General features: G+C 35.2%; 2 protein-coding genes, 2 non-coding genes and 1 pseudogene across 11 annotated transcripts in view; 2 read left to right on the top strand and 3 right to left on the bottom strand.

Annotated features, from left to right (window-relative positions):
• LOC144556912 (disease resistance RPP13-like protein 4) overlaps positions 1-4,058 on the top strand; it is a 61,106-nt gene extending 57,048 nt beyond the window's left edge. For all 7 annotated transcript variants that reach the window (XM_078305418.1, XM_078305414.1, XM_078305415.1 and 4 more), the window contains one exon: positions 1,877-4,058. In XM_078305418.1, the coding sequence (XP_078161544.1) occupies positions 1,895-3,769 (1,875 nt within the window). In that variant the 5' untranslated portion in view covers positions 1,877-1,894 and the 3' untranslated portion in view covers positions 3,770-4,058. The remainder of the gene's footprint in view (positions 1-1,876) is intronic.
• LOC144556909 (disease resistance protein RPP13-like) overlaps positions 1-17,171 on the top strand; it is an 87,224-nt gene that overhangs the window by 42,250 nt on the left and 27,803 nt on the right. The gene's annotated exons all lie outside the window — the stretch shown is intronic.
• Positions 7,106-16,812, bottom strand: LOC144556920 (proteasome subunit beta type-6-like; annotated as a pseudogene). Its single transcript, XR_013512516.1, has 9 exons — positions 16,751-16,812; positions 16,564-16,640; positions 10,292-10,347; positions 9,619-9,691; positions 9,102-9,213; positions 8,904-8,977; positions 8,700-8,773; positions 8,157-8,214; positions 7,106-7,489 (listed from the first exon to the last, which is right to left on the bottom strand). The product of XR_013512516.1 is annotated as a proteasome subunit beta type-6-like (transcript).
• Positions 9,919-10,023, bottom strand: LOC144557673 (small nucleolar RNA snoR103). The gene has a single exon (XR_013512752.1). It is a non-coding gene; the product is annotated as a small nucleolar RNA snoR103 (small nucleolar RNA).
• On the bottom strand, positions 10,738-10,842 carry LOC144557681 (small nucleolar RNA snoR103). The gene has a single exon (XR_013512759.1). It is a non-coding gene; the product is annotated as a small nucleolar RNA snoR103 (small nucleolar RNA).

Genomic DNA, 17,171 nt, shown 5'->3' with positions numbered 1-17,171 from the left:
AGACAAATGGTAAAAATGGGAAATTGGGAAGCAAATATACCTGCTTATTTGCACAATCAAGTTCTCCCTTCATTTCCCATGTAAGTCTGACAAGAGCCATCAACATGCTTCAGTAGTGATGATATATCCACCTAATAAAAATACAAGTGTATCTTTTTGTATACTCATAACACCACTTTTTTTTTTTTTTGAGAAAGATACTCAAAACACAACTTAATATTACAATTAGAAGATCAAGGCGAAACTACCCATACCAGGGACGAATGTCACTTCCATTAGTTCTCAAAATGTTCTCTTACAATAGTAAATAACCATTTATTGTGAATATAAGAACTGGAAAGATAACATATGCTGCTAGAATTTGCTTTATTGTACTTTTACTTGGTACAATTGAACTGGTAAAGCCTGGAAGCATTCATTCCAGATCTAAGACCTCTAAACAAGCTAACTCGATGGGAAGAGAAGAAACGAGAAAGCAGTTCTATCCTGCACAGAGAGATGATTACTTCGTAAAATTACAAAAAAAATTCATAAAAGAAAAAGGGCACAAATGATGATGAAATTAAAACAATATGTTATATTTATATGAATATGAGATAGCGTAGCAACCTGTATCTGTAGTATTAATTCTTTAATTTTAAGCTTCTCCTCTTTTTCTTGAGACATGTACATTTACTGCATGCTGGTCCAGGAAACATCTTTAGAAACCGACATAATAATTAAAACAAGTTTCACATAATTATTTCGATAATCATTTAATCAACAACAAGAAGCTCTTTTCCCTTCAAACATCCCATGTGTTCTCTCTGATTGAGCTCTATCTCACAGCTAGAAATTGAAATGCGTGAGGTGTGTATGAGCGTATCTTCTACAATCTCACAGCTTAATTAATTTCCTACAGGAACTTGCAAGTTGTTGATAGTTAAAATTCAATATTTTCATATTAAATTATTTTAAACCGAACTGTCCAAATCAATCGTAAGTTCCCAGTCAAGGAATTTTGTCAGACAATCTAAATATCAGAACTGATTAATAGAAATACAGTAACCCAACTTATCAAACTTAGATATCAAATTAAAGCAGATTGATTTTATTTAAAAATTATGCATCACATTTTCCACTAAATTGAGATTCAAAATTCATCATAAAACTTTAATTCTTAAAACTGTATTATTTTATAAATAAATAAATAATTGAGGAGGGTTACAATGCTTCTGAATGGTGCAGAATTTTTTAGATCAACTGATTTTGTACCTATCTAAAAAAATAGTAAAAAATTTCCAAAAAATATAAAATTTGGTCTCCAAATACATATTAATATGGAGAACAAGATGAACGTTCGGATTGACCGTTTGGATTTTGAAAACTCGAATATCCGTAGCACCGTAGCCCTCTATGCAACCCATAGCACCTTAGTCTTACCCATTTTTTAAGATAGGTATAAAATCATTGTTTTGAACCGTTAAAAAAAAAGTGATTTTCTACTCATCTTAAAAAATAGTTAAAAATTTTCAAAAATTATAAAATTTCATCCCTTACCATATTTTAGTAAGCTATTTTCATGTTGAACAGTTCAGATCAACAGTTTGGACTTTGAAAACGACGATATAAAATATGAGGTATGAAAGACATGAGGTATTGGAACCCTCCTCTAAATAATTATCATTTTAATATTAGACAAAAAAATTCAGCTAAATTGTGAAAAATGTTAAATTTGACAGATGTTACATTAATTATATGTATACTATCTAAAATGTCATTCTATTAAAGCATTGCAACACAAATACTGGCATATATACAAGTATAGGTTTTGACAAAACATATTAATTTCAACAACTTTTTTATATGAATGTTATAATTGTTGTTTTTTTGGTAGGTCTGAAAAACCATTGCAATGAGCAACGATCAAAAGGAAGCCAAGTTAAAGGCCAGTACTACAGATTTTGTTGGGCCACTATTGAAACGCCTTGAACTAGCCAAGCAGCAAGTTCCTAAGAACTCGGAGACAGAGAAAGTCATTGACCAAATTAGCACAGATATTGTAAATACAAAAGTTATTATTGATGATATAGGAAATTGGGGCAAAGAACTAATTGGTTATTTTGGAGAGATAGAAAGGCAAATCGATTACTGGGTTGATCATAATAAAATGACTGAATGGGATGAAACTGTAAGGGCTAATCTAATAAATGTTCATAATCGGCTATCACGGAATATAATAGTGAATCCTCCGAAGGTTGGTACCAAACCTCGTGAAAAGGCATCTGATTTGCCTCAGAAAGCCACAATAACTGAAGTTGGAGAATCGTCAAATAAAAGTAATCAAGAGCATGAATTCTCCATGGATAATGAATTCCCCATGAGCTCCTACATGAGGTTTTTGGATAGCCTTGCCATTTTTCCAGAAAACACAGAGCTGAAGAAGAGATTCCTGATTTACTGGTGGACTGGTCTGAGGCTTTTACCTCCTAGGCGATATAAGGGGTATAAAAGTATAGAAGAGTATTGTGAATACGTCTTTTCTGAGCTGGTGAATAAGGGTCTTCTCATACCAGTACATATCAGAAAGCATAATCAAGTAGTCGACCGCTACACCATCAAACTTGAAATTCATAAGCGGTTGATCTTTGAGGGGAGGGATTATGAGGTTCTCTCTCAAAAAAGGGAAGAAGGCACTTGGCACTTGTATGGAAGTCAACAGTTGAAAAGTGGACTACTAAATCTAGACCAAAGGTATCTCAACTCCAAGGACATAATGGATATTAGCAGCAAGAATCGCTTGTCGGCAGTTCAACTTGGTAGTTGGCATTACACAAAAACAGATGTTCACAATGGGGTGGAGGAAGAGCACATTGAGGTCGACGAAACCGATTTCTTAAAGAAGTTGGGACGAAAGGTGACCTATCTTAGCTTGCAAGGCATTTCGAGGATAGAAGAGCTTCATGAATCAATTGGGAAGCTAGAAAACTTGATAATACTAGACCTCAGGTCTTGTCATAATTTGGACACTTTATCACAAAGACAAAGGTCCACAATGAAACCAAAATTTAGAAAACGAGTGTTACCCCTAGAAAACATGTTTGAGAAACTAATGGTTTTAGATATTTCAGAGTGCTATCTGTTAGATATTATGCCAAAATGGATATGTAAGCTACATAATCTAGAGGTGTTAAAGGGTTTTGTAGTTGGCAGTGTGGGAAATCAGTCATGCCAGCTAGATGATCTCTCAAATCTGACTAAACTTAGGAAGCTCAGCATTAGAATTGGCAGCAAGCGTTTGGCTTCCGAAAATTTAAGTGGCCTAAAACCTCTAAACAAACTTTTGATGTTGACCATTATATGGGGAGAAAATAAGTCCAATTGTGTGATGCCAACCTTCTCTTTCCCAAAGAATCTAGAAAAGTTGGATATCAGATGTTATCCAGAAGCTGAGGCATCAAAGCTGGTGAATGCTGTAAAGCTGAAAAATTTGAAGAGATTATATATTAGAGGTGGGAAGCTTACTGAAATTCCATACAGTGATAACTGGGAAGTGGAGATATTGCGTCTCAGGTTCTTGGAAAATTTGGAAACTGATTGGGATGAGATCAAGCGCTCATTTAAGTATTTACGGTACGTAGAATATGTGGAATGCCCAAAGCTCATGAACTTTCCAAAGGATAGTTGTCGTTGGATTAAGGAGAAGGATGAGAATTTTCAAAGCGACAATGATAGTGATGCAGAGAATGAGACAAACAATCAGTCATGGCGCATTTTCAAGGGAAGATGATGCAATTTGCCCTGCTTTCGAGATCATTTAACTTCTATCATTTTTATATATGTTGTTGTTATTGTTGTTATAGTAGTAGTTGTTGTAATAGTGGTAGAGTAGTATTTTCTTATTTCATACAGACCACAATAAATAATGATTCCTTCTCCATGAGCAGTAGTGTGTTAATGCTTTCCCAAGTTTTTTCAGCATGGCTGGTTTGCTGGCTTAGGAAAGGGTGGGCAATTTTTTATGTGGTCTCCTGTGTTTAGAAGAAATTATATATGAAAGAGTTTAAATCAATTAGCACTTTATATATGCAAAGGCCATCTCAATTCTAAAAAAAAAACAGTTTGCTGCCTTAATTGTTGAACTTCAGCCTTGGTAAAAAATTGCTATCCTAACAGATACCTGATTTCTTAGGGATATGCATTAGCTTTATTCAATATTTAACTGTCTTTCCTACCGCTAGTGACCAACACGATAGAAGATCTGATATGTCTTCCATCGGCTCCGTTCCGTAGCCTCGGTCTGAGCTGGGTTGATTGTTTCAACAAATTTTGACACCCATTCAAGTGCTGTTCCTTGTCTTGTCTGATAAACTGCCTATTCCCGCCCAATGTAACTTTTTTGTTTCAAAACTATACATTCTGCAATTCTACATATAAATGAACCTTCTCTTATGTTTGTCACTTTTTTTTGTCATTCAGAGATGAATAAAATGGTTGTATTTTTTATTCTTTTTTATAAATACTTCTCTTGTGGTTTAATTAATTTGTTGAAATTTGGGACGTGTTGTTCATACTTAGTACTGGAATGTGCAATCAAAGCTATATACCTTAAATTATTCTGTTGCATGCTTATATTTTTGTGAGAAATTACAAAAAATTTAGTAGATCGTAATTTTATACATTAGTTGTTTTAGCCTCCTGCAATGTAGATTCTAATAGTTAATCTTTGTCGAATCTCACTATTGTACCAGTGCAGTACCAGTACATAGAGTGTGGCATTATGAACTGGAACCAGACTGGTAATTGATCCACCTAATAGTAGTGCACCATCCAAAGAGAGAAAACCTTCAATTCACTTTGAAAGAAAAATAATAAATATAAATATCTATGCAACAACTGTAGATGTGAAAGCAAATCCAAACTAAATTCATATACTTGAAGAAATGATTAATTATTAGACTTTCAAATAGTTTGATGGAATTGTGGATTCTGATAATAGTATCTCTTTGTATGACTACATAATCTATGAAAATTTCCGGTGTGACAAAAAGAACTAATTGCATGTGTAAATACTATAATTCAGTTCAATTGCAAGTGCATGTAATATAACCTGCACCTGCTGCTCTTTTTAGTTCACTTGCAACCAAGCCAGGCCATGAACTGATATTGTACTTGTACCGGACTGGAACAGGCTAAATTTGCTTGTTTACTGGCAGGTTTTCCGGTACGGTTCAGGTCTAGTTTGACATTTTAGAATGAGACTTAACAAGTAGACAAATTTATATGCTACAAAAGAACAAAACCAGTATCATCCTTTTTTATTTTAAAAGAACAAATATTATCAATTTGGCAACCCAAGTCATCACAACATACATTTTCCTTTTACATCTTCCCTAAATGATAGTCAGCCGTTTTGAGCTAAACAAAAAAGAAATTGGGTCCAATGATGGTTTGAGTTAGGTTTACTGATGATTGGAGAGAGCTAACTAGGTAGTATACATGATAATTCTAATGAGACTTTAATTTGATGATTTTGCCACAGAGACCCAGACCCACGACCATGATCGAGTGCAATACCTGGCTTCTCCTCTCCTTCACCCCTCCTGAATTTTATCGAACAGCTTGCGAGCATGCAGCCAAATGAGCAAACATTTATATGATTACTGCTAACATGCAGTCATGCAGGATTGGTCGAAGAAGGTCTTGAATACTTTGAAATGATGAACTCGGTGTATGGAATGAAACCAACCTTAGCTAACTACTGGTGTTTGGTCGATCTTTTTGGTACCGGGAGACCAGACGAAGCATTTAAAACTGTACAAAATCTACCATGGGATAATCAGTCATCTCTACGGGATGCACTAATTTGGATACTTGTCTCCTTTCGGCTCAAGTGCCGAGTTCTTCCAAGCCTCCAAGGCCAAGCTCTATCGACTCGGCTATAATTAAGGTCTAGCACAAGGGAGAAAGTGAACCAATTGACCCCACGAAACTTTACATCAGTGGTACTGTACCAGTACCATCTTCTCTCTGTGAAATTGACACGGTTCATAATGCTCTTTTTTTGAAAAGCTAACTGTTAAAATATCAGAAGGGAATTTTAGAATTACCTGTGAAACAATAATTAGTTATAATTTTCACCGGTTTGCTTGTATAATGGAAGTGGGTTAATTAAGTGGTAATTGCAAGATCATTAGTTTTGCTCAAACCTCTTAAGAAATCTCTGCTTGATTCAGGTCTTTCATTTCGCACCACTAAAGGAGGCCTCATAAATGCATTTAAATTGTTTGGTCAGCTCAGCTAGTAGAAGTGAGTACTATATATTATTTTCCTTAATTTTATTTTTATCTAGTGTTGTGTTTGTGAGAGATAGATTTAGTCATGTATTTTACACTTTGAACAGAGAAATTAAACTTGTGTTCTTAGAATAGACATTATTTTATTTTTATCTACTTATACTGTTGTCAGAGATTCAACTTGAGTACTTTCAATTTCAGGAACAGAACTAGAAAACTTGTGTTTTTCCTCTTTCTTTTTGATTCTTTGAACTGATAGAATAGAAATGTTTCGCTCCGGAACATCTAAATAGTAAACAAATGCAACAGCTAGGCTTATTAGAGCGAGAGAATGAATTGAATAGCAACATTGACCATAATACCCCTGCAATATAATGTATTGAATTTGAATAAATGTTTTTTTTCTTTCTGCCTCTTTCCTATTATTATATGGACAAAACATCACTAACAAGGATTGAAACAATCATTACGATTTTCACAACTAGGTTCATTTTTTTTTACAAAAATTGCAATTGCAAAAATAAGAAATGTTAACTTACAGCAAAACCTAGTTTACTGTGAGCCTAATTCTCCTATAATCTCCAGTTTTTGGGCCTGGAAATAGATGCCATCCATCTCTCTTCATCTCAGTTTTGTATAAATTATATAAAAGGACTTGGATCCTTATTTTTTTCCTCAAAAAAAAAAATGGCTATGTAGCATAATTTGACTTGTATAAACTTGACTGGATACATGGACTAAGATCTGTTTCAGGTTTTTTTTTTTTGCAAATTTTAATAGAAAAATAACGTCCATATTTTAAATTACAGATTCTATAGTACAGATATATATGCTCACAAAAGTTCATTTATTAATTTGTTTAGAATTGTTGAGTAAAAGATTAGAATTTCGATGCCCCGGTACCATCAGCACAAATCCCTGACAAACTAGATTACCAGATCTGTTAACCCATAACAAAAGTACCAAGCACAAATGCACAATAGTAAAAATACATGAGGTTTAAAAAGATAATAAGAATAAATTCTACATCACTGTCATAATTCAATCCATGTAATTTACTACACATGAGAAAATCCAAGCATTTAACTGAGAAGAAAAAAAGATGCACATGATTATCCTGACACATGAGGGAAATTTCGATCAAGTATTCATGGGCTCGGGTACCGAAGAAGAGAGGATATCAAGCAAGGAGTTTGTGGGCTCCAGTTCATCATACCATATAGGGGTGTCAATGGGTACGATACGGGTAGGGTGGAAGCATTTTCATACCCATACCCATTAATAATGACTTTACCCATACCCTACCTTTACCCATTAAGATTTGACCTTACCTTACTCTACTCTTACTCATTAAAATTACCAGGTAATGAAACGGTAGCGGGTAAATAACGAATAATACTACTATAATAATTAGTTTTATTAGATTTTACAAATAGAACATTAAAACTCATTTATTTCGCACATATGCAATGATATTACTAATAAAAAATAAAAACCGAAATAAATTTGCAACCAATTTCAACTAAATTGTATTTTTTATAGAACAAAAGAATTCAAAACCAAAAATATATTTTATGACAAATTTAATTATTTAACTAAAGAACAAGAGATACAAATTAAAATAACATGTTTAATATTTTTTTACAACAAAACTAATACACTAATTATTGCTGAAACATTATCATATTATTATATTTTATATAATTACCCTATAGGATAACGGGTACGAAATAGCCTTTACCCGTTTTGCTAACGAAAAAAAATCCTTACCATATCCATACCCAATAAACTAACGAAAAATAAAACCTTATCCATACCCACCTTATCGAATACGGTACGGATCAGGTAAACGGCTAAAAAGGTACCATTGACATCCCTAATGCCATAGAGGCAATGTATCCCCTCCGTAGAATTTTCTCGTCACACCTTCAGCATTAATCTGCAACAAACAAAATTTTACATTGCAGCTATTGATTCTTTTTCATGTCTAAAACCCTAATTGCATGGGGCGGCAAACCATTGGAACAGAGGAAAAGTGACAAAAGGTGGAATTTGGAATAACCTTTATTTCCTCACTATTCTAGTTGTGTTCAGTTAATTGTGGAATGTTCAGTTAATTGTGGAATAGTGGAATAGTGAAAGAGTATTGGTAAACGGGCTAAATCCATATCTTGGAAAAAAAGCTAATTCCTCTTATACCATCTTTCCAATGGAATATGGAATTGAGTCATACAGGAATAGAGGGACCAAAATGTATAAAAGGGGGTAGACTTCCAAAAGTTCAAACCCAATTCCACTTTTCTCAACTCCTCAATTCAATGGAAATAGCACCTTTTTTCCACTCTATTCCACTCTTACAGAACAAGGCCCCATGATTACTGACATGAGGGTGCATAAAAGCAAAAATAACATTGGAGGGCTTACAGTAACAGTACGAACAATACCTTTTCTTGCACCATCACGAGCCATGGCCAAAGATGCGCTTTTATCACCAGATGCTTTTGTTTTAAAAGCAAATGAGAAAAAACAACAAGCCAAATCAACATAAATTTCTTCATAAAATTGGAATAAAAAGGCTGAAAAAACAAAAACTGAAGCAAAATGTAATGAGTGTATTTCATTTCATACCTCTGCTTCTTCATGAGTCATCCCTTCCTTCCACGCTTGATCAAAAAAGCCATACAAATAGCTTGAACCCGAACCTGTCATTGTATCACATATTCACATCTAAGATGTGTGGTACATTCACATGAATTAAACACTCTGAGAAAATATAAAAGAATTGACAGAAAGTCAAATATGACTCCATAAATGGTGCCACTAAACCTCCAATGGAAAAGGGTTGCCTTAAAATGGTACCACCAAGTGGTACCGAATAAATCTGGCCTCCTTCATACTTGTGCCATCCTCCTACAATCACACCAGCTTGAAGCATGTTCTGGCAAGTCAAACGTATTTCCGTTAAATAACTTATTTTTTCAGTATCTTACAAAAAAAAAAAAAATGATTAGAAGCAAAACATCTTTCCAAGTATTCCACTTTAAGCAAAGTAACCCAATTTTACCAATATTTTGCCTCAAACAATCTCGACTCTGAAACTACAAGTCCACATAATCCAATTAAACTGCAACCAATCACCACTTTGGGAACAGAACAGTAGATAAGAACAATAATAACAGTAATATATGGAAAATCGCACATAACAGAAGTTACTTAACTGTGATCATCTCGTACAAACTAAAATTTAAGTGGAAATAAAAATAGGTAATAGAACATGCCAATATAGTCCTAGGAGAAAAATATATATTTGTGTAAGTCAATAAAAGTGGAAATGTAAAACTACCTTGTTCTGGTATGAAAGCAATCTAACAAGGTTGGCCGCTACTTTCACCGTTGCTTGTTGCCCAAGCTGGATCCTATAGCAAACGATGACACTCAGAGCTAGTTAGACTGAGAAATTGATTTAGAAATAATTAAAAAAAAACAAACATGGCCCTCTCCTAAAAAGTGTTTTCCTCAAGGGACGTGAAGTAGGAGCTTCTAGAAACAGTTAAATTTCTAAATTCTTAACATTAAAGGCCAAATTCTAAAATTAAAATTTTGTATAAAAGAAAGAAAACCCAAATTATGGAAAACAATGAACAGATGTGCTATGGTCCTTTATGGGCTCACATAACTTATAACAAGCCCATCTAAATACCATATGATTTATATCTGTCCATATTTACAGCAAGCTCGCAAACTTACACGGCCAGCTAAGAATTAGGACATTTTGGTAATTATCAAATCAAAATGTTGGTCAATGAAATTATATTAACCTAAAACAGCCAAATCAAACCAATATCATCTTTTGGTGTTTGAATATGGTTTCACAGGAACTGATAAAAAAACATATTTGATTTGATAATTACCAAAATGGTTATATAATCAGAAGATACTAAAAGGTCAAAAGAATTTTCCATGCCATTAAGGATAATGAAGATATATATATATATATATATATATATAGAACTTACGTGTATTGATGAAGAAAGTAGCGAACATAATCAGAAATAACTTGGGTATCAGCTGCCTGAAAGATAAATAATTACAATATATTAAAAGAAGTAAAAATAAAATAAAACTAACTAGGTGGTGATCGATAGACCAAAATAATTAGAAAAAGGTATAGTTATAAAAATTCCTCAGCTGTTAGACTAACTCCTAATTAGTTCAATTCAGTCAACCTTCAATTGTATTTATATGAAATGGACTCTTAAATCTAAATTACCACCCAGTTCAGCAATTATTTAAAAAATGTACCACCAAAAAGCCAAATATATCAAATGAATTCATTAACGATATATACCATCAAAACTCAGTACTTTGTACTGTCAACATAATTATATAGTGTATAACTGAAAATTCTAAAATATGAATTTTGTATACAATAAAAAAACCTAAAATATGGAAAACAAAGAAGAGATGTGCAATGGTCCTTTGTGGGCTCACATAACTTATATCAATCCCACCTAAATACCATGTAATTTATCTCTGTCCAAATTTACAGCAAGCACGCAACTTTAAACGGCCAGCCAAGAATTAGGACATTTTAGTAATTATCCACAAATAAGTCATGGGTTAAAAGGACTTGTTTGTAAATTTGTAAGGGCTTTTAAACAAGTTTTGGGTTTTGAACATGATTTTGGTAACATTTCAGGGACTTATTCGCAATTTTCCCGCACTAAGGGCTTGTTTGTAATTTTCAGAAGGGCAAAATTGTGAAATAATCACATGGGATCGTAATAATCAGCAAGGGAAACAAAATATTCAGCAGGGGAAATAAATTGATATCAAGCAAAGAAGGAAATAATCAATTAAGCAAAGATGGAAACAATCAATTCAGCAGCTCCTCTTCCTAGCCCACCTTCCTTAGATGGTTTAGGATTTGATTTGTTGTATTATCTAGCTTTATATTCTAAAATTAGAAGATGTAATAGGATTCAATCTTGATGTTAAATACCCTTGGCTGGTGCCATGTAAAACGACAACAAATATTCTTTGATCAATAAAATATGGGAGGGAAGGGTGATTCATGGGAGTTCTGTGTTATTTAATTTCATACAAGTAATTTTGTCATGGTATCAGAGCAGGAATTGTTTTGAGGTACAGATTGCTGATGGTCATACCGAAGGTGATCTAGATACCTCATTCAATCCTATATCTCTGGTTGTTCCGCTGCTAGATAAGAAATGACGAGCACACCTCCAGAATCAAGCGTTGACATGCGAGATACAGCGAAAATTTTCATTGAAGAATTCTCAAAGAAGCTCTCCCAAATCATGGCACAAAGTCAGAATAAGCCCTCTGAAGGCGTGGCGCAATCTCATTCAAGCGAAAACCCGAATTCAGGCATCACCATAAAGTTGGATGGCCACAATTATCGAATTTGGGCACAAATGGTTGAGATGGAACTAAAAACTCGAGATAAACTCGGGTATGTGAAAGGGGACCAGAAAATTCCGTTACCAACCGATGAGGCACACAAACGATGGGAGATCGAAGACAACATGGTGAAGAGTTGGCTGATCAAATCCCTCGACACCTCATTAGTTGGAAGCTTCATCAATTGTTCCACTGCGAGAGAAGTTTGGGAAGCACTCGCCATGACTTTTTTCGATGGTAGTGATTCTGCCCAGTACTATGATCTACGGCGTAAAACCTATAACTTGAGACAAGGAGACAACTCTGTTGAAGCCTATTACAAGGAACTTCAAGGTTTGTGGAGAGAGATGGACTATCGCAGACCCAACACCTTTACTGGCATCGAGAATATCGAAAGGTATAACAAAATAATACAAGAAGAAAGGTTGTTTAATTTTCTGAATGGTCTTAGTGATCGGCTGGACCAAATGAGGGCACATATACTCCAAACTTCTCCACTTCCCACCACAGAATAGGCCTTCGCCTGGGTTAGGAGAGAAGAAGTGCACCATAATCTAATGGTAGGAAGAGATGAGATGTCGGCTGCAGTCATGTATACCGGAACTAAACCCACTCTGAAATCTCCCTCTGAAATGCTACCTAGTAACCAAAAATCAAATCACAAAAAATACCTAAAATGCACTCATTGTGGGGGCACACGACACACTAGAGAAACATGCTTCGAAATCCATGGATACCCTGAATGGTGGCGAGAAGGGAAGAAGAAGATTGGAGGGTACAACCGTGCAAAACCAAATGTGAACATGATCCAATCAACAGCTGCTGGCCGAACCATTGAAGAGAAGCAGTATGAGGCAACGGCTAGCGCAAGTCAACAGCAGCATGGTTTTTCCCTAATACCAGCGGTTTCCAACCATACTCATCTAGGTGAAGGTAATTTAAATATTGGTACTAATAAAAATTCTGAATGGATAATAGATTCGGGAGCGTCAGATCAAATGACGTATGACCAAAATGATTTTTGCGGATTGGTTACTCCACGAAGACTCGAGATTGTAAATGCAAATGGAGAAAAACACCCGGTCACGGGTGCAGGAAGAGTATCTCTTACCCCTTCAATATCATTATCTAATACGTTACTTGTTCCTTCACTGTCATCAAAACTACTCTCTGTTGGACAGATTTCGGATGATTTGAATTGTATTGTACTCATGTACTCACGTTTTTGTCTCTTTCAGGATGCACATACGAAGGAGATTTTAGGGCGTGGTACTAGAAGGGGAAAATTGTACGTTATGGAAGATATCAGTGAAGGAAGAGTACATCATGTTAAGTCTCGAGAAATCACCTCTTACCAAATTATCAAGTGGCATAAACGATTAGGGCACCCATCTTTTGGGTATATGAAAAAACTTATTCCTGGTATTTTTGAAAAATGTGATAAAGAATCTTTTGATTGTACAACGTGCATTAAAGCCAAAAATCACCGTGTCTTTTTTCAAAGAAATGATAATATAAGTATTGAACCTTTTGCTCTTGTTCATTCTGATGTTTGGGGACCATCCCCGGTTAAAACTTTGCATGGCAATAGATTTTTTGTTCTCTTTGTCGATGATTGTACTCGTATGACGTGGTTATACTTGTTAAAAACAAAAGGGAAAGTTGCAAGTGTAATCCAATCTTTCTATAATCTAATAAAGAATCAGTATGGGAAAGAAATACGAGTTTTAAGGAGTGATAATGGGGGAGAATTTATAAATAGGGAATTAAAAGATTTTTTTCTGGAAAAAGGGATAATCCACCAAACATCTTGTGTTAACACACCACAACAGAATGGGGTGGCAGAGCGAAAAAATAGGCATATTTTGGAAACAACCAGAGCGTTACTTATTGATAATAATGTTCCAACCAAATTTTGGGAAGAGGCCATTACCACCGCAGTTTACCTGATTAATAGAATGCCTTCAAAAACCTTGAATTTCAAAACCCCTCTACAGATCTTAGCATCATTTGTCCATCTTCCTTCCATTCTTACTTTGCCTCCTAAAATTTTTGGTTGTACAATTTATACACACATCCACAAGAATAAAAGAACGAAACTAGATCCTTGTGCAGAAAAATGTGTATTTCTTGGATATGGAACAAATCAAAAGGGATATAGATGCCACAACCCCATTACAAACAAAACGTATATCACAATGGATGTTGATTTTTTAGAAGATGAACCATACTTCCAAAATAATGAGTTTCCTTCTCAGGGGGAGAGTAATATTGTAATATTGAGCAGGAAATCTTATTTCTTGAGCCACAAAATTCTGAGCCGAAAATTTCTATTTTTGGTTCTAAGCCACAAACCGAATCCCCAATTCCAGCAGCAAATTCAGAATCTGAATCTCCATATTTAGAAACTGAATCCCCAGCAGAAAATTCAGAAACCAAATCCCCATTCCCAGCAGCAAATTCAGAAATAGAATCCCCATTTTTAGCAGAAAATTCAGAAACATATCCAGTAGAAAATTCACAGCAAAATCGGACTGAGTCAGAAAGTAGAATAGAAGAAAGGGGGAGTCCAGCTGGCCTCGATATATGGATAGAATTAGGTGATGAAGATGTACAATTTTCCCCCTCTCAACCACATGGCCCATCTCCTGAGGTAAGTGCTCCTGAATCTTCGAGAAAGTTACCGCCTAGAATCAATCGTGGAAAGGCTCCAGAGCGGTATGATCCACATTATGATCCGAAAAACCCTGCAAAATTTTCGATGTCCAATTTTGTGACATTAAATAAACTAACAAAAGAAGCCGAAGCTTTTGCTTTGAACTTGTCTTTAATACAGGTTCCAAATAAAGTAGAAGAGGCACTTGGTGATCCAAACTGGAGAAAGGCAATGGAGACCGAGATGGAGGCACTTCAAAAGAACGAGACATGGTCTGTGACAGAATTACCTCAAGGGAAAAGATCAGTTGGATGTAGGTGGATATACTCCATCAAGTACAATGCCAATGGGACCATTGAGAGATACAAGGCAAGACTTGTTGCGAAGGGGTACACACAGATGTATGGAGTAGACTTTCAAGAGACCTTCTCTCCAGTTGCAAAATTGAACACTGTAAGGGTCTTATTATCCTTAGCAGCAAACATGGATTGGCCTTTGCATCAATTTGACGTGAAGAATGCATTTCTGCATGGAGAAATTGAAGAGAAAATCTATATGGATTTGCCACCCGGGTTTAAATATTCAGGACCAACAAATGCAGTGTGTAAACTAAAAAAGGCATTGTATGGTCTCAAGCAATCTCCTCGAGCATGGTTTGGAAGATTCTCTGGAGCAATGAAGAAATATGGGTTTGATCAGTGTGATTCAGATCATACTCTATTTATTAAACGAAAAGGAGATAAGCTAACAGTGCTGATTATCTATGTTGATGATATGATTATCACAGGAAATGATGAGGAAGAGATGCACAGACTAGAGGAGAAATTATCACAAGAATTTGAAATGAAGAACCTTGGAAGGCTCAAATATTTTTTGGGAATAGAGGTAATGAGATCTAAGGAAGGTATATTTCTCTCTCAAAGAAAATATGTACTTGACCTTTTGAAGGAATTAGGAATGCTTGAGTGCAAACCCGCAGATAGTCCAATGGTACCTAACACTAAGGTTGAGATCAACCCTGATCAAATACCTGAGAATAGGGAGAGATACCAAAGATTAGTTGGAAAATTGATCTACTTGTCACATACAAGACCCGATATTGCATATGCTGTAGGAGTAGCTAGTCAATTTATGCATTCTCCTAGTAAAGAACACATGGATCTAGTTATTAGGATTGTGAGATATCTAAAGGGGTCTCCTGGAAGAGGTATTTTATTTAAAGCTCATGGACATCTAGACATTATGGGTTATTCGGATGCGGACTGGGCTGGAAGTAACACAGATAGAAGATCTACATCTGGCTACTTTACCTTTGTGGGAGGCAACCTAGTGACATGGAGAAGCAAGAAACAAAACGTGGTGGCTTTATCAAGTGCTGAAGCCGAATTTCGTGGCATGTCAAAAGGTATCTGTGAACTACTGTGGTTACGAAAACTATTAAAAGAACTGGGATATCCCACATGCAAGGAGATAAGTCTATTTTGTGACAACAGAGCTGCCATAGCTATAGCTCAAAATCCCGTCCAACATGATAGGACGAAACACATTGAAGTGGATCGACATTTCATCAAGGAAAACTTGGAAACAAAAACAATCAACTTCCCATTTGTGAAATCTAGTCAACAGCTCGCGGACATCTTAACCAAAGCAGTACCAAGCAAGTTGTTTCACTATGTATTGGACAAGTTAGGCATGTTTGATCTTTTCATGCCAACTTGAGGGGGAGTGTGAAATAATCACATGGGATCGTAATAATCAGCAAGGGAAACAAAATATTCAGCAGGGGAAATAAATTGATATCAAGCAAAGAAGGAAATAATCAATTAAGCAAAGATGGAAACAATCAATTCAGCAGCTCCTCTTCCTAGCCCACCTTCCTTAGATGGTTTAGGATTTGATTTGTTGTATTATCTAGCTTTATATTCTAAAATTAGAAGATGTAATAGGATTCAATCTTGATGTTAAATACCCTTGGCTGGTGCCATGTAAAACGACAACAAATATTCTCTGATCAATAAAATATGGGAGGGAAGGGTGATTCATGGGAGTTCTGTGTTATTTAATTTCATACAAGTAATTTTGTCAAAAATTTCCTTCATGCACATAAAAATTTAATCAACATTTACACTTTAGTCCCTGTAAGCTACAAAATGCTGACTCTAAAGCATAGAAAACATGATACAGATTTGTAAAAGAAAGCCTTTTTACTGATCCAGATCTGCACACGTAGACATTATCAGTAAGCTGTGTGATCTTGTCAGAAGCCCGATTAGCCACATACATACCTTGATAATCATCAAATCAAGTGAAATATCAGAACAAACAGGAGGAATTAGAGGTTATAACATAGAAAGAAGAAGAGATCCTTTCAGAAATGGGAAGATGAGATACGTACCAGTGCTGGTTCTGGAATCGGCACCGAGTATTACACCGTCGTTGTAAGTGACGCCAATGATGGTGGTCACTTACAACAAAACGATAATTCTTTGTGACATTTTATGTTTAATATGGAACAACTTGTGCTTTTGAAAAAAACACACTATAATCGAGTATACCTTAAAGGGAGGATTATAGAGGAACATTTGGTTTAAAAAAATTTATACTAGATTATGAACATAATTATAAAATATTCTCTTTTGTCTTTCTATTAGAAAATTAGAAATACTTGGAAATGCATATATATAGACAAACATTGAATGCTGCCGCATGAAGTTCGCATTTTTCTCAACTTTTGGGTCCAAAACACAATATAAGTATCGTTATGTTTTTACAATAAAAAAAGCAAACGATGCTTAGACCAAATTTTCTTGGGTGAA

The sequence above is a fragment of the Carex rostrata genome, chromosome 7 (assembly GCF_964058835.1).
Source record: "Carex rostrata chromosome 7, lpCarRost1.2, whole genome shotgun sequence".
Classification (NCBI taxonomy): Eukaryota; Viridiplantae; Streptophyta; class Magnoliopsida; order Poales; family Cyperaceae; genus Carex; species Carex rostrata.
The sequence above is the reverse complement of the archived record's forward strand: the minus strand, read 5'-3'. Positions and strand labels throughout refer to the sequence as shown.